Here is a 25,591-nt window from a genome sequence, read left to right on the forward strand (position 1 = left end):
TTCAGGCCAGGCAAAAAGTGTTCTGTGTTTCCTGTTAACCGACAGATCCTAGCAAAACCTGCGGACCATAGCCTTTTTGTTCTTATCGACCGTTCTGCGCTAGTAATAAATAAGGGATATGCCAGTTCTTTATCTGACATCTGAGCGATGACAAAGCTCCAGAAGCATTTTGCAACATGTTCTCTTCATTTCTGTTTCAATGAATCAATAGGAAAGTTATAAAACAGATCCACCAAGCCCTTGTGCTTGTGCAATCTACATCTGCATAATGACGATACGATGTTGGAAATACCAGAGAAGAAAAAATCCCTACCTACCCACCTAATTTATCCATGACCGTGATAGTAAACACCACATTCATTTTCCCATGCCTTATCAACCCCAGGTATCACAAACAGTGACACAGGATTGTTCGTTACCATGGAAACTTCATCGTGTTCTCTTTGGAAACGTCATGCATAATATATAAGCAATAGTGTATGCTCGTCTCCCAACAATAGGAAATTACACCTGTTGGGCACAGGCAATATTGCTAATGGACTCTCTAATCACACATTTGATAATTGGTCTATGGACAGACTATATTGGTACATGTATATTCTACGTTACTGTGTATTTGACAAGAGTACATAGTGACAACATCATGCGTAAATCATAAGCAATTACGTAGGATTGTCGCCCGACAATAGGACACTGCATCTGTTGGGCACAGGCAATATCGCTAATGGACTCTCTAATCACACATTTGATAATTGGTTTATGAACAATGCTATATCGGTACATGTAAATTCTATGTTACTGTGTATTTGACAAAAGTACATAGTGACAACATCATGCGTAAATCATAAGCAATTACGTAGGATTGTCGCCCGACAATAGGACACTGCATCTGTTGGGCACAGGCAATATCGCTAATGGACTCTCTAATCACACATTGATCATTGGTCTATGGACATACTACATCTAATTTTAGTACATGTATATTGTATGTTACCTTGTATTGGAAGGAGTATGTTGTGTATTTGACAAAAGTACATAGTGACAAAATCATAGTCGAATGGCCAATACTCTAGAACACGATTATTTTCTGAAACAGCGAAAACGACGCAGCGCGCCTCTCCTGTGAAACAACCCTCTACTCTAATGCTAACAGAAAATTGGTTGACTGTAGGTCCATGAAATTTGGCATGCTTAAAGATCAAGCTTTGATGCTTCCAACAAATTATTGGCGTTGGTTGAATGATATTGTACGAAGTTACCCACTGAACATTACGTATTTTACGCAATGTTCATTGGCTTATAGCAAACATGCAGCATTCATGAATATCATTAAAAATCTCCGTGCTGATTTCCAGAAACCTTACCTTTCATTTGATATATAGTTTATTGTCAGGGGAGCGCAGTACCCGAATAGTATGTTCACTCTGTTGAAGACAAGGCGCGGCGCCTCTCGCGCTCCGAACACGATTGGAACGCGTCGGTGGAGCAGAAATCATGGGACTTGCTGTTCATCTTTGTCATGTCGACGTAGGCACGTAGAGTTCACGAACTCTCTTAAAAGTTATATGCTAATTCCCCCAAACCTTACCTTTCAATTGATACGTAGTTTAATGGCGATTCTAATGTTTGATTACACAACAGCAGAATACTGAAAACGTTCATTGCGTTATAAAGACGCGGCACTTGGAACCATGGAATTTCGAGGTCAAATTTGTAACGGCGTTGTAAGCACGTAGAGTTAATAAAAAATCATGAAAATTTGTGAGCTAATTTTTAGAAATTTACCATGGTTTTCATTTGAAATATAGCTTGAGTACAGGGGAACGCAGTACCCGAATAGAGATTATTAATGTCCGTTACAGAGACGAGGCTCCTCGCGCGTTCTACTTGCCAATGGTGAAACGGTCTCCAGGCAAGTAACCATGGGACTTTACTATCATCTTTGAAACGGCGTTGCATTTATGACAAATTCTTTATCCCTCTTTAAATCTGTGTGTTGGTTCTCAGAAACCTTAGCTTCAGCTTGATATATAACGTAATGTCGACTCTGGTTACTAGCATAGCACTGGCATAGAAAATGTTCACTCTGTTGAAGACCCTTCGCCCCGTACGCTCTGCCGTGGAACGAGGTCGCCCAGCCTATTTTCGACGCAGTTTTTTTTTGGGTGTTAACTCGTTGCTCGTCAAATCAACCGGGGAACTTTGGTATCATTGCAAAGGCAATGAAATTGACTATCACATTGTGGAATTAGATAATTGGATCTAAGTGAATTGTATAACAGACAAGCACAAATAAACTGGACAAAAAATGATAATGTTTCAAAAGCCATTATGATAGTGCCAGATGTCATTGCAACGCACAAAATATGTGCATAATTGTGATGGAAAAATCCTGTAGATATGAAAATGTATAAACATTATGCAAGTCAAGAGTCTTTTTGTTGCACCACAGGCAGTTGTTTACACCCTTGCAAGGGGATCCGGTGACCCGGTGTGCGCCGTGTTGTAGCGTTTCATGTGATCTGTGTCGTTTAGAAAACCCCGGAAGTAGATAGTACAAATAGAAATGGCCAGCAAAAGTGTATTATGAGCCCCCGAAAGCCTGCTATGGAGGCTAGGAAGTAGACCCGAATATTCAATGCTTGGCCATTCGACTAATCATGCGTAAATCATAAGCAATAACGCATGATCGTTGGTCGACAATAGGAGATTACACCTGTTGGGCACAGGCAATATTGCTAATGGACATACATTGTCAATGGACCATGTCTCTAGTCACGATTTGGGCAGGGGATAGACTATTGTGTAACTCAGAACTTAACTGCACGCAATGTGTTTCTATAAGTGTGGTGGGTTCTTTAACGTGCATGGGATGTGGCTCTCCCAAACACGGGACCTCCATTTAACGTCCTATCAGAGGGACGGCCCTAGCCGAAGCTAAAGGTACTCATTTTCACCTGAGTAAAGTCGTGTAAAGTATCTTTCCCAAGGGCACAAGATCGGTGTCATGGCGGGGTTCGCACTCCCGACCTCTCGGTCCTGTGCCTAACACGCTGCTGATGCGCCACGTGATCTCACGATGGACTGGTCCCCATGCCAGGTCTTGGACAGTTTTTAGTTTTTCTCAAACCAAAAATGAAAAAAAAGGACAGGAACATTTATCTTTAAACAACACTTCTTTATTAAACATCACGGACAAATCTTAAAATTGACTTCTCAGAGCATCAGATTTCAGCCAAGCCTAACCTTCCATTCCTCATTCTCATCTTAAAACTTTGTATGACACAGACAGACACATTTTACCTTTGACATTCTAAAACTAGCCTGGAATCCAGCCGTGTTGTGCTTTGGTCGCTCTGCTTCCTGTGCGAACACGTCTGGCATTCGTTACGATTGGAACGATTGGCCCTTACGTCACTAATGAGGAGACTCATGAATATTCATATTTGTTTCTCTTTGCTGATTGGATGACCCCTGAGAGAAGAACACCAATCGCGAGGCGCTATTTCTAGCGTGATCTGTTGTTGTGATACTGAAAAGTTCGCGGGAAAGATAGTAGTAGTGTTCCGTTCGATTACAAACTGTAAACTTGGAGCTAACAGCCAATCAGAAATCTCGCAGATAAAATCTGCGAATATTTAAATGCCGATTGTTCGAATGCTAACGAATGCCAGTCGTATTGGCAGGAAGCGTACCTCAGGGGAGCGACCAAAGCACAATATGGCTGGATTCCAGGCTATTCTAAAACAGCTTCAAAGTCCTCCCTTCCAGTCTCAGGCACTAAATTTAAGACAGAACGTCACCTTGGCAATTCGGGAAAGTGTCCACTGGAAGACATCTTCTACAGGATATGTAAAACTTAGCTTGATTAAATCGCGCTTATAGCGGCCAATCTTTTCCGTCAGCCCCTTGTGAGGATGGGCCAGTTACTTCTCCAGACAGAGTTGTGTTACACAGACTAAGACGTTCTACAGTGTATGCTGCTTCAAGAATGGTTGAAACCCCAAACCACCTCCCACCTTCCAACCCACAACCACCAGCCAAGTCAACAAATATGTTACCTTTGTAGAAAGCATGTAAAATGTGAAATGAAAATTATTCAGGTAATAATCATCGTAAGACAATTAGCAACTGGGTTCCAAAGTCATATCCAGTTGCTTGAGTGCCTGCTATATGGTGACATGACAATTCTTCAGGGAGTGGGCTACTAAGACGACCCAAGAAACGATTTGAATAAGATTCAATAGTAAGACATTATTGACACATATATGTATGTATCGCAGTGGACCATCTTTAAAGCTGAGCCCTTCAATCCATAGGATTGCCACTCCTGCCACAGCCTTTACAGTTTAAAGCAAATCATGTCTTAATTCTTAACTCCTTATGGTCTTCAGCAAACCTATGCTGGCAGAGATAAATGGTCCTGCACTAAAATCTATACATTATCAGCATCAAATCAACATTTTGTATCTAATCAAGTAGGTTAAATTTATTTTGTTACATACAACAATTCTAAAACAGACACAATTTAAGATTGATCCGGTTCACGTTATGTATCTGGAGTACAGCTGTTATATTTTTTAACCTTTCTTACCTTTTATTTTTTTAATATGAAGACTGCTTAGATGTATGGCTTTTGGTAAAAACCCTTCCCCCTTGTTTCGCCTGCATTTTTGTTACCATTTCTTACTCTTTTCTGTCAATATCATGACTGCTTGGACATATTCAACATCAAGGTTTTTGTCAAACACCCTTTCCTTTACTACAAAGGGTGAAGAGAGAAGCGCTTGGCTCAGAAGACAAACAAACAAACAAACAAACAATGTATTTTGATGACACAAAGTTTGCTACATTGCTCAGGCCTGCATGTTGCCGTATTTCCAGTCGGTGAGAGGCACGTGGGATTCCTTGATGGCCTGTGGGGAACAGAACTTCAGCACGTAGTGGGGGCCGCCCGCCTTGTCATTCGTGCCTGGAACATACAATAAAAGCATTGGGTAATGTGTAAACAAAAAATTTAGTTGCAAATAAAACTATGTTAATGGGTTTGACTGAATTTGTTATTTTCTAGACTTCAATGTAAAATGATGATGACTGTCCAATGACACTGTAGCAAGTTCATTGATATCCTATTCTATGTCTTCTTAATTTTATCATTCAGATTTACAGTTTTTGGAGAACAAATCTGAGACGAGCTGGCAACAGATACACAGCCAGCAATTTCCTACTTGGTACAGCAGAAGCCAGTCACGAATAATGATGTAACAATAAATGTAAAGGAAGTGATCTGACCAAGGCATGACTGTCTCAAAACAAGAGATGCTTCCCACCAAAGACATCCAATCCCCAATGGCTCAGTTCAGTTCAGTTCATCCTCATATTTTTGGTGTCGTCATTAAGCATTATTAAAACCCACCTGATAGTCTGGCCCCACCAAAAGGCTGCTGCATGACTACAGAGCCTGTAGACTTGTCGTTGATGTAGAAATTTCCTGCCGACATCTTAAGGATCTCATGGGCCTCCTTCACTACATTCCTGAAATGAGAAAGAAAGTCAGAGAATTCATTATAATAAAAGGACTAACTTCCCATCACACCAATTTATTTACATCAGGACAATGCCAAAAGCTGAAGGGTTTGAGGGCACAGGCCAGCAAATTCAGATACACACACACTCGTATGTGTGCGTGTAAGTGCGCGTGCACACACACACACACACACAAACACACACACATACACACACACACACACACACACACAGTCATACACACCCACAGTAACACCCACACTAATACACACACAAACACAGAGTAACACACATATACGCATACACACACACACCAATCAGAAGTGACACTGAGTGTTGACTCAAGTTTGACCAATCAGAAATGTTTTTATTCAGATTGCACCAATCAAAACTGTGTTTACTCAAGGTTGACCAATCAGAAATGTGTATACTCAAGCTTGACCAATCAGAAATGTGTTTACCCCAGCTTGACCAATCAGAGTAGAGTTTACTCACACATCCTTAGCGAAGACGGCTCCAGTCAGACCAAAGGGAGACGTCTCATTCACCATCTCCAGCACTTCCCTGTACTTCTCATCGGGGTAGGGGTAAACCGTCAGCACTGGGCCGAAGATCTCCTGTGGGATGGAAAATACTGGGATTTTTGTCATGAAAAAAAAAAATACAGTCACAGTACAGATCTATTCTGAGAATGAGTTCACCATCTCCAGAACTTTCCTGTACTTCTCATCAGGATAGGGGTAAACCGTCAGCACTGGGCCGAAGATTTCCTGTGAGATGGAAAATATAGAGATTCATACAAAGAAAACAAAAGACACTGTCAGCCACTGTTAATCTACTAGGAAAATTCTAATTATTCAATTGTTTAATTGGTGTTATTATGGCAGCAGTTGAATATATGAAAGACTGATTGCAAGACCACTGCAGCAGCAGAACACAGTGAACTGCTGGCACAGAACATATGCATTTAACTTACATTCACAGTTTAGAGAGAGAGAGAGAGAGAGAGGCTTTCAAGAGCTTCATGATATAACACACACACACCACACATACATTCAACAAGTAAAACTGTCCCAGAGCAATATTGGTATTATGTACATTCACAATTAGTCTACATCTTAAACTAAGACCACAAAAGTTGAGAAGGATGAAAAACTAAAAATATTTCTCCTTGGTTTCCCATATTGCATATCCCACTCCAACATTCTCCCTAATAGCATAAGCTGTATCTAGCAACACAGAAGAACATAATTTAATGCATAGCAAATAAAACTAACTACTACTTTATAAGACAGACACATGTACAGTCAATTATTTTATTCCCCCTCACCTCCTGCATGATCTTCTCCTTGGGGTCCGAAGTTTCGATGATGGTGGGCTCCACAAAGTAGCCTCGGCTGTCGTCACAGTTGCCCCCGGCGATGACCTTGAGATTGGACGATGACTTTGCGTGTTCCAACCAGTTCTTAATGCGCCCAAAGGACTAGAGGCCGAGGGTAGGGGGATAGAGTAGTTTGTAAGAGGAACATCCTTACAGGGCTATAGACATTCATTTTGGAATTAAGTGCATAAAAATTTCAAACTACAATGCAGAAAACCTAATATTGAATGTTACCCCCTCTCTACAGACCTTAAACTATGCTAATACCTTTTACGTATGTAACCCTACCATCAAACACCTAATTGCAGTCAAAAACTGTGTGCACAGCTAGCTTGAATGTTGGATGCAAAAAAGAGCATATGCACCAAGTATTTCAAACTCGACCTTTTATGCTAAACAACAATTTGTTTTCAATGCAGACACTGAGATTATGGTTAGAAAAATAGGACAGTTCCCTTGATCTTCGGTTGTTTGGACATTGAAATTGGACATTTCTACTTGATCAGTACTTGTTTGATGCCAGCTCAAGGTGGAGGAGTTTCTTACCTTGTCATCAATGACAGCAGAGATGAATGTGGTGAAGTCATCAGCCTGGAAGGGTATATACAACACATCAACAGGTGATTATTCCATCAAACAATCCCCAATTCCCTATCTCTTGAGAAAACTTACCAATATAAAGACAACATTCCAATGCAGAATATCTTAGTTAAAAAAGATCACTTGCCTTGAATATCTAACTTCCAAATGTTAGCCGAATAGCATCTTGAGAACAAGATATTTCCAAGGAGGAAAACTTGGAAGCTTCGTAACAATTCTATAGTCAAAGCTATTATCTACCCCATAGCTGCAATACTTAGTCTTACTACCATTTGTATAACCATCAGATGCTACAAGACTGACACTTCCTACTTGACAAGAAGGACAAAATTTCAAGAAAATCAATATTCCTTACATCTCCCATCTTGACCTCCTTGACCCTGGTGAGGAGTTCATCTTTAAGTTTTGGCCACATGGAGCTTGGCACGTACATCCTCGAGCAAGCCGAACACTTCTGTCCGCCATACTCAAACGCTGACCTGATGGTCCCGTTTGCTACACTTTCTGTAAAAAAAGATTGCAACAAATCTTTAAGTGAACATTGTTACATGTACAATCTATCAGTTTGCCACATAGAGTTTGGCACGTACATCCTCGAGCAGGCGGAACACTTCTGTCCGCCGTACTCAAACGCTGACCTAATGGTCCCGTTTGCTACACTTTCTGTAACAAACGATTGCAACAATTCTCAAAGTGAACATTGTTACATGTACAATCTATCAGTTTGCCACATAGAGTTTGGCACGTACATCCTCGAGCAGGCGGAACACTTCTGTCCGCCGTACTCAAACGCTGACCTAATGGTCCCGTTTGCTACACTTTCTGTAACAAACATTTGCAACAATTGTCAGTCAACTTTGCTACATGTCAGATTGCCACATAGAGGTTGGCACATAAAACTATTCAAGACCCTTCTGTACTCAAATGATAATACTATTTATGATGCAGCTGATACACTTTTATCATAAAATTGTAGCAAAAAACGTGTCAGAACGATGTTTGGTATACAGCTTTCTTTCTCATTTTGCCACAATAAGGATGTCTGTCCTAGGTACTGAAACAGTGATCAGTTGCCAATATTTGCCACACTTCTTCAGTTAACATTGGTAACTATTCTCTGTTAACAATAATTGCTACATTCATTTATAAAATTTAATATAAATCCTAGAAGGAAAAGTGTATCTGTCCACAGTACTGAAACACTTATCAGTTGCTGAAATTTGCCACACTTCTGTAGTTAACAATTCTCTGCTAATATTGTTCTCCAGTTTGCTATATACTTTTTTCAAAATAAAATCCTAGTAGAAGGCAAAGTGCATCTGTCCATGGTCCTGAAAAGCTGATTGGGTCACCAGGTGGTGTTTGCCACAATCTCTGCTACAATTATAAAACCCTTCAACATTTTTTATACATTTTTATTTTGCTACATAGGGTTTGTTATGTGCATCCATAAAAAGGCTAAAAAAAACTTCAGATTCTCCTTACCCAAGTCTGCAGAGCTGTGCACAAAGTGGTAGTTCTTTCCTCCGCACTCTGGAAAACATTAGGACATTAAATCTACATTTTCCTTTAACAACAACAAACCTTATGAAAACATCAGACAGAGATTTAGAGGATTTGATTATGAGAATTTGTTTCACAGCAAATACGACATGTGTTTCAGTTCAAATCAAACATACTGACTTTACGCCTGCAATTTTTATGAGCACTGATAGGTGGCTCCCTCAGTCAGTCAGTCTTAGGCCAAATATTTCATGTTGCAAGAAACTTCATTACAACTGCTCATGCTTCCAAGCACATAGCAACATCGGATCCTGGCACCCTTTAAACCCTCTGATGTTGTAACACAGCAGTGTACTTAAAGTTGATAAATCCTGTTCTTACAGCTTACAAACATTAGGAGTGGACGGAAATTAGAACCCAAGACCATGAGGTTTAGATCAACAGAGCACAGCTTAATGCATGTACAAATGTAACAGTTCTCACCTCCCACCAACCTAGGGAAGGTTTTGTACAGCCCCAGGTTCTGCCCCACCTGCCTCCACAGGTGCTGGAATGTCCTGCAGGTGGGAACAACAAAAACTGTGTAAAGAAATGTCAACAAACAAGGCAATAAGAGATGCACATACATTTGGTACATACACACAAGCACAATCATACATTTACATTTGTACACACATAGGCACATACACAATCATGTTGCCATGTACACACCCACGAGAGTGCACACACACAAACAAACACACACATACATACATCATATTATTGTGTTAACATGATGTATGTATGTGTGTGTAGAGATTAAGGGAAAGGTTAAGTTAAATTTATAAACTTTCCCTTAATCTCTATGTCTTAATAAGGTGTGAGTGATAATCTAAGAACTTACTGGACACTCCCTGTGAAGTTGATGCCAGCCAGGTGAGGAGAAGTAAAAAAAAAACTACTTTCGTAAGTGATAATGTAAGAACTTACTGGACACTCCCTGTGAAGTTGATGCCAGCCAGGTGAGGAGAAGTAAAAAAAAAACTACTTTCGTAAGTGATAATGTAAGAACTTACTGGACACTCCCTGTAAAGTTGATCCCTGCCAGGTGGGGGGAGGACGTAATGGCGTCACCGAACGTGGGGCCGTCTGCAGGCACAAAGTTGATGACCCCCTCGGGCACGCCCGCCTCCCGCATGATGTTGTAGGCAATCCAGGAGGACAGCATGGCAGTGTCGCTGGGCTTCCACAGGACAACGTTACCCTGGGAGGGAGAGGGAGCAGTTTGAATTTGAATTGACCAATAGTAAAGCATGCATGACTCTGGGACAGAGAGTGGATGACAGCATGGCGGTGTCGCTGGACTTCCACAGCACCACATTACCCTGGGAGGGAGAGGAGTGGAGTTTGAATTGACCAATAGTAGAGCATGACCCTGGGATAGAGATTGGCCATGTCACGGGCTTCCACAGCACAACATTACCCTGGGAGGGAGAGGGATGGAGTTTGAATCAACCAATAGGAAAGCAGGACTCTGGGACAGAGAGAGGATGACAGCATGGACATGGTAGATATACAATGATGTAAATATGTATGCTGCCATTCGAACCAGTCTGTCAGTGAGTAACCTTGAAATTCCTAAGACAGTATATAATATTTTAGCGCTGTCAGAGTCCATTGGGCTATACAGTTTTGCATGTTTTCCCTTACAATTTCAACATTTCCTTTCAAGCTAACTGGTTTATATTCAATTTTCACCACAAACCTCAAAAGGGAGCTAGCATGGAGATAAATGTACAGGCAGTTCAGAGCCCTGACTGCTTTTCAATAAAACCACATGAAAAATGCATGAGCCACCTATCCTATGTACTATCATCTGGGCTAAAAATAAATCAGGCACCAGATTGATATGCCTGAGTCAGCTATTGGCAAAGTTCCAAAAGATTAGGACCCCAGAACTGCACATTATATAATTTTGTCTGGTAGACGTGACAAGCACAGTCTGGTGTCCCTGTGAGGAAAAGATTTGTTTACTGTGAGGAAAAGATTTGTTTACATTGTATATAGATTTAGTTTTCATGGTTGGAGGTATGTATGGTTGCTGAAATGAGGTCACATGCATGGGTGACTTTTTGTTCCATGCCCCTTGACCTCAAACATTAGGTGTACCAACTTGTAAACATTCAATCACGTAAGTGGCATTCTGAACACTATCCCCGGCTTAAACTGACTCGATTATGCAAAACAACATTGACATATACGCATGACTTAATGCATGGAAAGTCCCGGCAGTGACGCAGTACAAATCCTGACCGAGTCAGAGGGAAAAGTCAGACGTTTCACAAGTACAGGAAGAAACACAGGCAAATCTGACTGGAAAAACTGAGGGCTCTGGCCAGCACAGGAAAACAGGAAGCTTCTACAGGCAAAGCGAAGACAATGACTGACTCAAATAGTGATATGGCTAAGCTGGCACACAAGCTCAAGGACTTGTCACTCAACAGTCAACATAGAAAAGAAGTTGGCTATGGGCAGGCACTGAGAGAAGCCATTGTTTCTATGGACTGTTTCATGGAGGTAGAAGTCCTGAAGAGTCTTGGAGACCTGCATCTGGAGAAAGGCAAGCAAAGGAAACAGTCAGCAGAGTTTGAGAAGGCTGCTGCCCTGTATGCTGCTGCCCTACTGCGCTGCACAGATCCAGACATGGGACACACAGTTCAACATCGAATTGGTTACTTAGAAAAACTCTCAAGACAACTTCCGCATGGGTATGCTCCACAATATCAGTGGTTGTCACCAGACTACTGGGGTACGACTGACAGCAATATCTTAAGGGTGGCAGAGATTTGTTACAAGTTGGACAGAAGAGTTAGTAATCTGCAACATTCTATTGAGGAAATCTACACAGAAACATTGGTGTCTGCGATTGCAAACGGTGATGCATTGCTTGAGCTCGAAGCTCTAAAATCCCTTGGAGATTTCTACCTTGAGGAAGGCAGGAAAACCTCTGATCTATCCCAGTTCTCCAAGGCAGCTGCCATGTACCGCAAGGCCCTGACAAGATGCGAGAATCCTGAGACAAAACAGACTCTGTACCACCGTGTCTTGTACATGGTGAAGATCTGGGGAGCAGTGAGAAGGGTGAGTGGTTTGAAACATTCTGACATCAGTGTAAAATGTTGTTTAAGTCTGGCAGTAATGAAAATTGTTTTAAGAATATCTGATATAGTGTACAATTCATAACCCTGATTCTACTACATAATATTATCTACTTCTAGTGAAACAGTTATAAAAAGTGGTTACACAATGTCATGTAAATTTGTCAGTATCAAGATTAGACAATACTGTTATCATTAAATTTTCATTGTCATGCGTATCAAATGATGATAAGTCAATCAAGAATTAGTGAGCATAATGAGTATGTGTGTGTGTGTTAGCAATACGTTTCCTAGGTGTTACATGTACATGGCATTATTCTTAGAAAATCTGTCACTGGCTAAACCACAATTATGGTACATGTATATATGTTAACGGATTGTGGATGTTTCCGCACAGCGACAATCATCATCAAACAAAGCAACACAAAGAGAGAGAAGGCCACACATGTCCAAGGACCATCATCAAATTCCTGGCTTGCTAAGGTGGGAGAAAGTTTTTTTACCTACCCATATAGGAACAAACTAACTATTATGAAGCCCCATTCCATGTTGGTTATGACACTGGTGTCGATTTACAGTAGGAGCGATACACAGGAAAGTAAGGGATATACATGTACAAATGTACCAATCAAAAGGAGCGAAACATAATTTATGCCAAAGCAGAGGGAATAAGTAGAGACTGCAAGGGGGGATGGCTCCTTCTGTCTTCTGTTAACTTTGCTCACATCAGTGGTTTTATTCGGTGGTTAAAGCAAAGGACCAGGCGTTATGAGAATATGACACCATATAGGCGGGTCATTAACCCTTAATTATGAAATAGTATTTATTTGTCCATTTATCTGGTTCATCATAATTACACATGAATTTATTTTCTTCCAGCGAAGCAACATTAACAGAACCAGGAAAGACCAATCTCTCAATGATAAAAAAGAAGAGGCAGACAAAGAAGGCACTAAGTGTTGCTGCTGTGACTGTTGTAGAAGAGAAACACCCAGATACTATTAGGTGAGTCATACCCTAAATAATTAAATTTGTACTATGGGTTTTTGCAACTACTGTAAATGCATTTAAGTTCGCGGGGACTTAATTTTGCAGTAGCGGGAAAAAGGGCTTTTCGCAGTGGCTTTATTTTAGTGTCAACACCATAGACTGCAGTCTATGTTTGTTCTGTTTGTTTGTTTTTGACGGTGGTTTTAAGTTCGCGGTGAAGTGGTCACCGCAAAAACCATGAACATTAATCCACCGCTAACATTTCTGCATTTACAGTATATAATTATAATTAGAGTTAGCTTTTAGACCAGCCACAAGAAATTCCTGTCATTTCATCATCATCATCATTTACCACTTTGGAATCATACCATTTTCTCATTATATATGCAAATTAGGTATTCATTTACACAATCTTTATCTATCAATGTTCTTCTCCTTATCAGTTACAATTATGTCACATGTTCAAATGGTCCTATCATGAAATGGAGCGGGTTTATAAAATTTCCTAATTCATGATGCAAATTAGATTTTGATTTGCATAATCACCAATTATATCAAGCATCACTCATGCTATCTACATACCGAAAACCACGCAAATCCGTCAACCCCTTCTTGAGTTATTCTCCTTCAAAGTCTGAAATTAAACCGGCTCCTGCATTTAAAAAAAAACTGCTAGGGGGCCCAAACCTACACCACATTACTCTCTGTTCCAAGGGTATCTACCACAGTCAGACTAATAAATCTCAACAATAGGACGGTCCAGAACTCGAGATACCAAAAACGGAAGTTACGCTGCAGTACCGTAAAAACCTGCTGGGGGGCCCAAAATCTAAAAGTTTTTAGGTCTCATCAAGACCTACCAAGTGAACATACCGAATATCAATACAATCCATCCAGGCATTTTGGAGTTAATCCGGTCAACTTCAGTACATGAATACATGTACACACACACAAACAAATGCTACCGAAAACATAACCTTCTAGCGAAGGTAATAATAAATCCTTGGGGGTCTGCAAGTCTCCTTAGCTTATCAAGTCTCCTATGATAAGCTGAAACCCTGTCTTTCCTTTTAAGTGAGTACAAAGACCACTTCAAGGAAGGGAAATCCTCCCTTACCAGGGCAGACCTGGACTCAGCAGAGCAGCACTTTGCAGCTGCACTCAAGATGGTACATGTAAGAGGTAAGGGAAATTCTATCAAATAGTGCATACAAATTCTGCCATGCTTAAATTTTCATATAAGCATGATTAAATAATCAACCATGCTTTAAGCTTCTAGCTTGTCACCTGCGAGTTCCATAACTGAATAAAACATTACAACAATTAGCTGCAACATAAAGATTGTCTAATAATAATAAAAAAATTAATTACTCTTGACTTTGTCCAACAAAGAGCTACATTCTGCAATGTATGCCGATTATCAACTTATTTCTCCCCAAACCCCACAGCCCAGCAGTACCAGAGAGAGGTGGAGCCCCTGTGCAAGTTGGGGGATGTCTACAGTAAGCGAGGACAGCAGACAGGAGATGGGGGAGACTTTGTCAAAGCAGCAGCACTCTACAATGCAGCAATAGCCAGGTCAACGGACCAAGCTCTCAATGGTAACATGGTAACAGCTATTAAAGACGTGGAGAAGTCATTTCTTGAATGTATCTTAGGCATTCATTGTGATGAAAGCCAAGATGACACAAAAAAACACAAGGAACAGCTGAAGGAGATGCGGGACCAGATCAAGCTGAAGATGGAAACCATTGACCAGCATCTGGATCCATATGTACATGATGAGGAGGACCCATGTGTCAAGGTGATAGAGGCAAAAAGAGCTCAGGCTGTCAGGCACTTGTTTGAGAAGATCTCACAAGATAGAAAGCAGTTCATCGGCCTGCTTGTAGAAGAGTGTATTGCATTAATGGGCTCCCCTCCCTGTAAGTATGCCCTGATAGGTTTGGGTTCACAGGCCACAGGACTGGTGACTCCATACTCAGACCTGGAGTTTGCCATCTTGGTAGAAGAAGAAAGTGAAGAATGTCTTGAGTATTTCCACAACCTCACCCACTATCTACATCTCAAAGTGGTCAACCTGGGAGAAACCATTCTCCCAGCAATGGGAATAAAATCCCTCAATGACTTCTACTCAGAGAACCCCCTTGACAACTGGTACTATGACTCTGTTACACCTCGTGGGTTTGCATTTGACGGCTCCATGCCAAAGGCAAGCAAGACTCCACTGGGCAGGCGGGCAACTATGGACAAACCATCAACTCAACTCATCTGCACCCCAAGTAGCATGATTTCAATATTACAAAATGATGCCACACTATACCTGAAGGAAGGATATCATCTTGCCACCATTCTGAGGAACCCATGCCTGTTAGCAGGTGAACAGGATTTGATTGACACATACATGGCTGCAACAGTGAAGATACTGCAAGCTGATGGGGGCAAAATGGCTCGAGAACTGGTACAGGTGACTATGAAGGAATTGAACATAAAGGGCTACAAGGGTATGCAGTCAATTACAGCACTAGCAAGGCTAACTGATGTAAAGAAAGACCTCTATCGTTTCCCAGCTGTAGCAGTGGACTGTATGGCACTGTCTTCAGGCATCATACCTACCACCGTTTGGAGGACTATAGAAGACATGAAAAATCAAGAAGCGGTTAGTTTTAACAATGCACACCACTTAACAGTTCTTGCCAGCATCTCAGCAGAACTCAGGCTCAGAACCTACATTAGAAATGGTGGACAGAGGGAAAACCTGTCAGCTTTGGCATCAATGGAAACAGTGCTGTATGGACAGGAACCATCCCTACAGATCAATGATGAAGTACAAACAAATGCACGGAAGCAAGTTTTCCATCTACAAAATGAGAAACAGCTTTTCAGATACTATTATACAGCAATCCGTCTTAAAAAAGCTTTGTGCAACTGGTCTGGAAAAACTCCAGTTACACAAACTATATTTTCAAAAGAGTCATGGAAATTGTCTGGAAATCTGTTAGAAGTAGAATTTTGTTTTTCACCCGATTTCTATGAAAATTCTCCGTATGTACGTGGAATGATGTACTTGGAGCTATGCAAATATAGACTGGCTATCAAGTATTTCTGTGAGGACCTGAAGACAGCTCCTGAAGGTAAAGAGAAAATTAGACTATTAAACAATATTGGAGATGCTTGGGCCAGAATGGGTGATTACCAACAAGCATTTACTTACAATGAAAAAGCAATGTGCTATGCTCGGAGCATAAAAACCTCTGATGATGACCTTGCTCGCACGGTCGACAAGACAGGTACCCTTTGTGTAGAAATGGGTAACTACCAAAAAGCCATCAGCTGCCACAAAGAGGCACTGCAGTTGAAAAGGAGCATCTATGGTGAGAGCACAGCATGTCCTGAAATTATTCTCACACTTACCAACCTGGGGACGGCTTCCATCTATCTTCCAGGTGAATATAGAAATGCTGTCAGATACCTTGAACAGGCCCTGCAGATGTGCAAGAGCATCTATGGTCAGAGTACAGCGCATCCTGACATTGCCTCGATACTCAATAATCTTGGAGGGGCATGGAATAGTCTTGGTGACCACAGGAAAGAAATGAGCTACTATAAACAGGCTCTTCAAATGTACAGAAGTGTTTATGGACAAAGTACAGCACACCCTATTATTGCCCAGGCACTCAACAATGTAGGGGCAGCTTTGCAGGAACTTGGTGAGAATGGGACAGCAATGGAATACCACAAACAGGCTCTTTGGATGCAAAGGAGTATCTATGGTCAGAATACAGAACATCCTTTAATTGCCCAAACACTACACAACCTGGGGTCATCCTTGCTCTCTTTAGGTGATTGCAGGAAAGCTATCCACTATTTGGAACAGGCAGTGCAGATTAGGAGAAGTGTCTTCACCTCACATCCTGAGATTGCCATCTCACTTAACCACCTGGGGTATGCCCATTTCAAACTGGGTGGTCACAGTAAGGCTATTGAGTACCATGTGGAGGCATTACAGATGTTAAGGAGGATCTATGGTCAAAGTAAAGAACATCCTATGATTGCTACTTCCCTCTACAAATTGGGGGAAGCATGGTTCTCTGTAGGTGACTACAAAAAAGCTATCAGCTACTTGGAAGAGGCACTGCAGATGTACAGGAGCTGTGATCAAAGTACCCCCGATCATGACATTATAGCCTTGCTCAACAACCTGGGAATGGCCTGGTGCAACCTGGGCAATCATAGGAAAGCCGTTAACTACTATGAAGAGGCACTGCAGATAAAAGGGCCTATGTCTGGTGAAAGTACTCCACATATCAACATTGCTCAAGTACTACATAATCTGGGATCGGCCTGGTTTGACCTGGGAGATCATCAGAAAGCCATCAAGTACCATGGAGAGGCATTAGAAATGTTTAGGAATTTATATGGACAGAGAACTGCACACCCTTGCATTGCCAAATCACTCGGCAGTCTAGGGGATGCCTGGTTCTCTCTAAGTGATTACGGAAAAGCTACCAGCTTTTTTGCACAGGCATTGGAGATGAAGAGGGGCATCCATGGAGGATCTTCTCATCCTGACATTGCTAGCTTGCTGAAGGACCTAGGGAGAGCCTGGTACAACCTGGGCAATCACACAAAGGCTATCAAGTACCATGAGGAGGCATTACAGATGTTGGAGAGTATCCATGGTCAAAGTACTTCTCATCCTGACATTGCCAGCTTACTCAACCAAATTGGGAACAGCTGGTTGTCAACAGGTGATTACATACAAGCTATCAGCTACTATGAACAATCACTGCAAATGAAAAGAAGCATACATGGTCAGAGTACACCGCATCCTGAAATTGCTGCCATGCTCAACTATCTAGGAAAATGCTGGCTCAGCCTGGGCGATTGCAAGAAAGCTGTCAACTACTACGAACAGGCACTGCAGATGTTCAGGAGCATTCATGGTCAGACTACAGAACATCATGACATTGCTACATTGCTGAAAAACTTGGGATATAGCTGGTACAAGTGGGATGAACACAGGAAGGCTATCAAATATCAAGAAGAGGCATTACAGATGTTCAAGAGTGTCCATGGTCAAAGTACCTCTCATCCTGATGTTGCCCAATCACTCAGCTGCCTGGGGGAAGTCTGGCTATCTGTAGGTGATCACAGAAAGGCTCTCCAATATTTGGAACAGGCACTGGAGATGATGAGGAATATCCATGGTCAGAGTACCTCACGTCCTGACATTGCTATTGTGCTGAACAACATAGGGACTTCCTGGTTCAAGGAGGGCAATCACAAGAAATCTTTCAAGTACTTTGAGGAAGCATTAAAGATGTACAAGATTGTCCATGGTGAAAGTAACGTACACCCTGAGATTGCTCTTACTCTCAACAACATTGGGCAAACCTGCTTCTTAATCTGTAATTTCAGAAAATCCCTTGGCTACCATGAACAGGCACTGCAAATGTACAGGAATATCCATGGTCCAAACACAGCACATCATGATATTGCCATCTCTCTACACCTTCTGGGCATGGCACGCTACTGTCTCCATGATCAAACAACAGGAATCAGTACCTGTCAAGAGGCCTTGTCTATGGCAAGGCAGGTCTATCCTGAAGAGAAAAGCCACCCATTGATAAAACAGATTGAAGGAAACTTGGCCTGGATGGCTCAGTGCAGAATATTTGCGTTAACGCTGTACCATAACAATTATTAATGAAGAATATCTAGTTTCACTCTGAAATATTCACACTAAGTCTGTTTCTGCCAGGAGGAAACATTCACAAAATCTAATTAAAACAAATAAATGTCAGTACATTTTAATGAAGTCAAAAAAATATTGCACCAAAAGGTACCACAATGTTTTAGTACCACATTTAGTAGTACTACTACTACACTTAAACTGGGGCCTCACATTTAGACTGTTGTTGATCTTCTGAATTAAGTACACTGATTTTTTTCTTTACATGTGACAACAGCCTGGCTTTAAATAATCAACTGCAACTTGCAATTAGTAGGGAACATCAGACTAGACACTTGGAAGTTAACATATCAAAAGAGATGTTGCTATAAATCACATCTTGTAGAAAACAGAACTGAAGTGTTTTTGCCCGGGAGAACCAACATATTGAATTCGTGTAGCCTTTCAATTAAAAAAAATGCCATGGCATATGTACTGTTGTAAGACATATTTATCTTTGCCGCAAAGCTTTCACAGTGTGTATATATGGTCCCCTTGAACTATACCTGACTGTCACTGAGAACTGTGAACAGAGGACATGTAAACATGAGGTGTACAGACTTGTAAACATTGAGTCATGCAAGTAGCATTCTGAACTCTAAAACCAGGCTTGAACTGACTGGATTATGCAAAACAGCATTGACATATAGGCATGACTTAATGCATGGAAAGTCCCGGCAGTGGCGCAGTACAAATTTTAGAGTCAGAGGGAAAACCCAGAAGTTTCACTAGTACAGGAAGGAACACCTGTCAGGCCAACCTCTCTGGAAAAGCCAGACCAGTCCTACCAGTACGTAAAAACAGGAAGTTTCTATGGACTGAGGGGGAAACCATGAACTCTGGCTGGTAAAGGGTAAAGAGTCTGACTTTGGCAACTCACTGCAGAGGAAAACCCCCAGAACTCTTGCCAGTAAAGGGAGTGATCCACGCATCTTCACAGCTGTGGAGTGACTCAGACATCCAGGTGAGGTTTAGACTGTGAATGTAATTTTTATTTTTTGTATGACTTGTCCACTCAATGACTAAGGCCCAGTTGAAGAACTAGGTACTTGTTGTAGGTGGGTGATTGAGTAGGTACTAGTAGGTGAATGCAAGAGGGTTCTACCTCAGTGCTCGAAATACCACCTGCGTATACAGGTTAGTGCAGGTAAAATTGGAGCTGTGCAGGTATTTCTGGTGTCTACCTGCACCTAACCTGCACAGGTCCATGTACTGGGTATATACAGGTTTGTGCAGGTAAAATTGGAGCTGTGCAGGTATTTCTGGTGTCTACCTGCACCTAACATGCACTGGTCCATGTACTGGGTTTTATACATAAATGTCCTATGATGTACATGTGTAGGTGTGTATGGATTGTTATTAGCTGCATTGATAAAGTATGAAAGAAAAAAAGCAATGCATGGTTCCTGAACAATTTTAGTATGATCCATAAGTCTTATTCAGAGTGGTGCAGGTAAAATTTGTCTGGTGCAGGTAATTTTCAATGTTACCTGCACCAGTGTAGGTATGCAGGTATTTCGAGCCCTGTACCTCAAGAAATTGTAAGACTGTATGGGTTTGTTGTGGTTTCTACACGCAGCGCTATTTGTATTGCTAACATGGCAACTGACATTCCTGTCATGCATGTCTGCCACTGCAACATAATAACTTATGTCAAAGCAATTTGCAGGTAGGTGTGGAAGGAACAACTCCATGTTTTCATGTCAGAATTGTTAATTCGAGTATAACCATTCACTTATAGAGCTTCCAAAAGATGTTTATGGAAGTGAAAACAACCTGAAAATCTTATCTCTGAGTCTAAGTTGGCTGGACTGAGAAATGAGACCTAAAGGCAAATACTCCTACCTCTACCAGTTATGTCGATGAAGGTTAGACATCCAGGTAATAAGATATGCCGAAAAGCAGGTACTCAAGTAACTTCCAAAATCATATCCAGTTGCTTGAGTAACTGCTTTCTGGCATACTTCCAGTTCTTACACAGTTGAATCACGAATCAGAAACTTAAAGTTTACTCAGAAGTACGACACTCCTATGAAAACAAATTTTAAGTTCCATAAAAATTCTAGCCTAAGGCAAGATTCTTTTCTCTTTTTTTTGCAGACTTAATGTAATGGCTTGAAACATATTTGGATAAAATAAACAAGACAATGACTGATACAGATATGGCTAAGCTGGCATGCAAGCTACAGGACTTGTTACTCAAGAGTCAACATACATGTAGCCAAGAAGTTGTCTATGGACAAGCACTTAGAGAAGCCATTGTTTCTATGAACTGTTTCATGGAGGTAGAAGTCCTTAAGAGTCTTGGAGACCTGCACCTTGAGAAGGGCAAGCTCAAGAAACAGTCGTCAGAGTTTGACAAGGCTGCTGCCCTGTATGCTGCTACCCTACTGCGCTGCACAGATCCAGACATGGGACAAACACTGGAACATCGTATCGGCTACATGGAGAAACTCTCCAGACAACTGCTGCAGGCCTGGGGTACAGTTCGAACTTCCTGTGGTTGTCACAAGACTACTGGGATACTGCTGACAGTAATGTCTTAAGGGTGGCAAAGATTTGTACCAAATTGGACAAAAGAGTCAAGGAATTCCTGAACTCTGCTGAAGAGATATACACCAAAACACTGATAACTGCAATTGAAAATAGCGACATGTTTTTGGAGCTTGAGGTTCTCAAAGCTCTTGGCGATCTCTACCTTGACAAAGGCAAGACAACATGCAATATATCTCAGTTCTCCAAGGCAGCTGCCCTGTACGGCAAGGCCCTGGCAAGATGTGAGGATCCAGGGACAAAACAGACTCTGCAACATCGTGTCTTGTACATGGTGAAGATCTGGGGAGCAGTGAGGAGGGTGAGTCTACATATAATGTCACTGCTAGTTTTCCAGTGTGCAGATTGTATAATGAAGATTGGTTTGTACAAAATTAATGTACAAATAAGTACCACAATACAACAAAATTATCTGGTCCTATAAAGCCATTCATTCATACACGCAACTGAGCAGTGAGTCTGGTTTAAATTTTACAGCGACAGTCACAAAGAAACTCCAGACAGAGCGGGAAAGGACTGGACATTGCGCACAAGTCCAGGGACAACACAAAACTTTCTACTGCTCACAACCAACCAATCCACCCGGACATACAAAGGTAGGGACAAGGTGCAAAAACATTACGGTAACCTTACTAATGAGTAAATTATCAAAATTTGATTTAATAATAATGATAATGAAACATAGGTTTTTATAATAATGCTTGTAATGGTCTGCATTACAGAAAAACATCAGAGCCAGGAATCACCACTGCTGCATCCAATACAGCTGAGGAAAGACTCACACTCACAGACAGGTGAGTACGAGATCACATAATTTATGAAGAAACTCTAGATCTGTCTTGATACATTATTAAATTGTCTATCAACCATGATTGTAAAAAAAAAAGACCTCATCTTTGCTTTAAAGCACTCCTGCCTTTCTATTCTCAGTCAGTACAAAGACCACCTCAAGAAGGGTGACTCCTCCCTTACCAGGGCAGACATGGACTCAGCAGAGGAACACTTTGCAGCTGCACTCAAGATGGTACATGTCAGAGGTGAGAAAAATAGAATTACATTTGAATGATTATTTTACGTCATCAAAATGAGATTTAATAAGACCTGATACGTGGGCTATCTAGACAATATATTAAGTTTTGTGCTTTGCCTAAAACATTATGCAATGTAGTTTAACAAAGGTAGATGAAATCAATTTTCCGCAGATCCCACAGCCCAGCAGTACCAGAGAGAGGTGGAGCCCCTGTGCAAGTTGGGGGGTGTCTACAGTAAGCGAGGTCAGCAGACAGGAGACAGGGGAGACTTTGTCAAAGCAGCAGCACTCTACAATGCAGCAATGGCCAGGTCTAAGGATAAGGTAGTCATTAGTAACATAACTATTGCTGTCAAAAGAGTAGGATGTATCTTCAAGTTAGGCATTCAGGGTAATGTGAGTCAAGATGACACAGATAAACACAAGAAACAGCTGAAGGAGATGCGGGACCAGATCAAGCTGGAGATGGAAACCATTGACCAGCAGCTGGATCCCTATGTACATGATGAGGATGACCCATGTGTCAAAGAGATGGAGGCAAAACGAGCTAAGGCTGTCAGGCACTTGTTTGAGAAAATTGCCCAACAGAGAAAGGAGTTCATCAGCCAGCTTGTAGAAGAGTGTATTGGGTTGATGGGTCCACCTCCCTGTAAGTACGCCCTGATAGATTTGGGTTCACAGGCCACAGGACTGGTAACTCCATACTCAGACCTGGAGTTTGCCATCTTGGTAGAAGAAGAAAGTGAAGAAAGTCTTGTGTATTTCCGTAACCTCACCCACTATCTACACCTCAAGGTGGTCAACTTAGGAGAAACCATTCTCCCAGCACTGGGAATAAAATCTCTCAATGACTTCTACTCAAAGAATCCCCTTGACAACTGGTACTATGACTCTGTTACACCTCGTGGGTTTGCATTTGATGGCTCCATGCCAAAGGCAAGCAAGACTCCACTGGGCAGCCAAAAAACTACAAAGGAACCAGCCAGTGAGCTCATCTGCACCCCAAGCAACATGGTCGCAATACTACAAACAGATGTCACCTTGTACCTGAAGGAAGGATATCACCTTGGCAGCATCCTGAGAAACCCATGCCTGATAACTGGGAACCAGGATCTGATTGACGTGTACAAGAGCACTACAGCAAAGATACTGCAAGAGAAAGGGGGTAAAATGTCTCTACAACTGGCACAGGAGACACTGAAGGAGAACATTGCAAGGAACAGTGACGAGGAAACAATAACACCAAGGCTTATTGATGTAAAGAAGAAAATCTATCGCTTCCCAGCAATTGCAGTCGATTGTATGGCTCTCTCATCATGCATCATACCTACCACAGTTTGGAACACAATAGAAGACATGGAAACCCAGCAAGTGATCAGCCCTAACAATGCTCACCACCTGATGGTGCTTACAAGCATCTCAGCAGAACTCAGGCTCAGAACCTACATTGCAAATGGTGGACAGAAGGAAAACCTGTCAGCTTTGGCTTCAATGGAAACACTGTTACATGTTCATGGAAAGGAATCACCCCCACTTGACAATGATGAAGAACAAAAAGATGCACTGAAAAAAGTTTTCCATCTACCAAATGAGAAACAGCTTATCAGATATTATGAAACAGCAGATCCTCTTAGAAATACCTTATCAAGGAGGTCTCCAAAAGAGGCAGGTCTGAATTTGCGCTCTGATCTCTATGATGGTTCTCCAAGAGTACGAGGAATGATGTACTTTGAACTGTGTAAATATAGACTGGCTATCAGCTACTTCAATGAAGGCCTAAAGGGCACTGAATGTATTGGAAAGGAGAGAATGGTCCTGTTAAATCATCTTGCAAATGCTTGGCAACAGGTGGGCGATTACCAACAAGCAAAGAGCTACCTTGAACAGGCACTGCAGATATGTAGAAATGTCCATGGCAAAAGAACAGCACATCCTGAAATTGCCCAACTGATAAACCAACTGGGGGAACCTCACTACAACACAGATGATAAAAACAGTATCTGTTATAGAGAACAAGCACTAGAGATGTATAGGACAATTTATGGTCAGGATACAGCACATCCTGTCATTGCAGCCACACTCAACAACCTGGGTACAACCTGTATCTCTGTAGGAAATTACAGAAAAGCAATCGACCACATTGAAGAAGCCTTAAAAATGCACATGACTTTTTCCATCTATAGTCAAAGTGCAGTACATGCTGACATGTTGAGCTCACTCAACAACCTGGCAGTGGCCTGGACACATCTTGGCAATCACAAGCAAGCTATTAGGTACCATGAACAGGCACTACAGTTGCGCAGGAGCATCCATGGTCCAACTGCAGAACATCCTGGCATTGCCAAATCACTCAACAACCTGGGGGGAGTCTGGAGTGAACTTGATAAAAGGAAAGCAGCTGACTTCTATAAACAGGCCCTGCAGATGCGGAGGAGTATCTATGGCGAAAGTACAGCACATCCTGAAATTGCAAGATCATACAACAATGTTGGAGACACTTTGGGTGTTCTGGGGGATCACATATTAGCTATCAGATACATTGAACAGGCACTGCAGATATACCAAAGATTCTATGGCCAGAGTGCACCACATTCTGACATTGCATGCACACTCAACAACTTGGGGATGCACTGGCACCATCTGGGTAATAACAAAAAAGCTTTCAGCTACCTTAACCAGGCTCTCCAGATGTGCAGAGATATTTATGGTCAGAGTAAAGCACATGCAGAGATAGCCAACACACTCGACAACCTGGGCACAGCCTGGAGTTCTTTGGACAAGCACAAATCTCTCAGCTACCATGAACAGGCACTGCAGATGAGAGAGGAGATTTACGGTCAAGGTGAAACACATCCCGAAATTGCTAAGTCACTAAACAACGTTGGACAAGCTTGGAGCTCTATTGGTGACCACAGGAACGCTATCAGTTATTTTGAACGAGCACTGCAGATGTACAGGAGTATCCTTGGTCAGAGTGCAGTGCATCCTCACATTGCTAGCTTACTCGCAAGCCTGGGGAGAAATTGGCTCAAACTTGATAGCAGAAAAGCAATAAGTTACTGTGAACAGGTACTACAGATGTACAAGCGCATCTATGGTCAGAATACACCACATCCTGACATTGTCGACTCAACCGT

The 25,591-nt window shown here is 41.7% G+C and overlaps 2 protein-coding genes across 3 annotated transcripts in view; both read right to left on the bottom strand.

Moving 5' to 3' along the window:
• The window catches only part of LOC118430840, a 14,563-nt gene extending 14,517 nt beyond the window's left edge, over positions 1 to 46 (bottom strand). The window contains exon 1 of the mRNA XM_035841873.1: positions 1 to 46. This exon is cut by the window's left edge and continues 183 nt beyond it. The gene's annotated coding sequence lies outside the window, so the exon portion shown is untranslated.
• Positions 47 to 4,497: 4,451 nt separating this feature from the next.
• LOC118430556 (delta-1-pyrroline-5-carboxylate dehydrogenase, mitochondrial-like) overlaps positions 4,498 to 25,591 on the bottom strand; it is a 34,553-nt gene continuing 13,459 nt past the window's right edge. For both annotated transcript variants that reach the window (XM_035841492.1, XM_035841493.1), the window contains exons 9-17: positions 10,066 to 10,253; positions 9,494 to 9,567; positions 8,993 to 9,040; positions 7,863 to 8,011; positions 7,454 to 7,498; positions 6,857 to 7,009; positions 6,022 to 6,143; positions 5,417 to 5,535; positions 4,498 to 4,972 (exon numbers count right to left, since the gene is read on the bottom strand). In XM_035841492.1, coding sequence (XP_035697385.1) covers positions 4,857 to 4,972; positions 5,417 to 5,535; positions 6,022 to 6,143; positions 6,857 to 7,009; positions 7,454 to 7,498; positions 7,863 to 8,011; positions 8,993 to 9,040; positions 9,494 to 9,567; positions 10,066 to 10,253 — 1,014 coding nt within the window. In that variant the 3' untranslated portion in view covers positions 4,498 to 4,856. The remainder of the gene's footprint in view (positions 4,973 to 5,416; positions 5,536 to 6,021; positions 6,144 to 6,856; positions 7,010 to 7,453; positions 7,499 to 7,862; positions 8,012 to 8,992; positions 9,041 to 9,493; positions 9,568 to 10,065; positions 10,254 to 25,591) is intronic.

This window comes from Branchiostoma floridae, chromosome 14 (assembly GCF_000003815.2).
Source record: "Branchiostoma floridae strain S238N-H82 chromosome 14, Bfl_VNyyK, whole genome shotgun sequence".
NCBI classification, from domain to species: Eukaryota; Metazoa; Chordata; class Leptocardii; order Amphioxiformes; family Branchiostomatidae; genus Branchiostoma; species Branchiostoma floridae.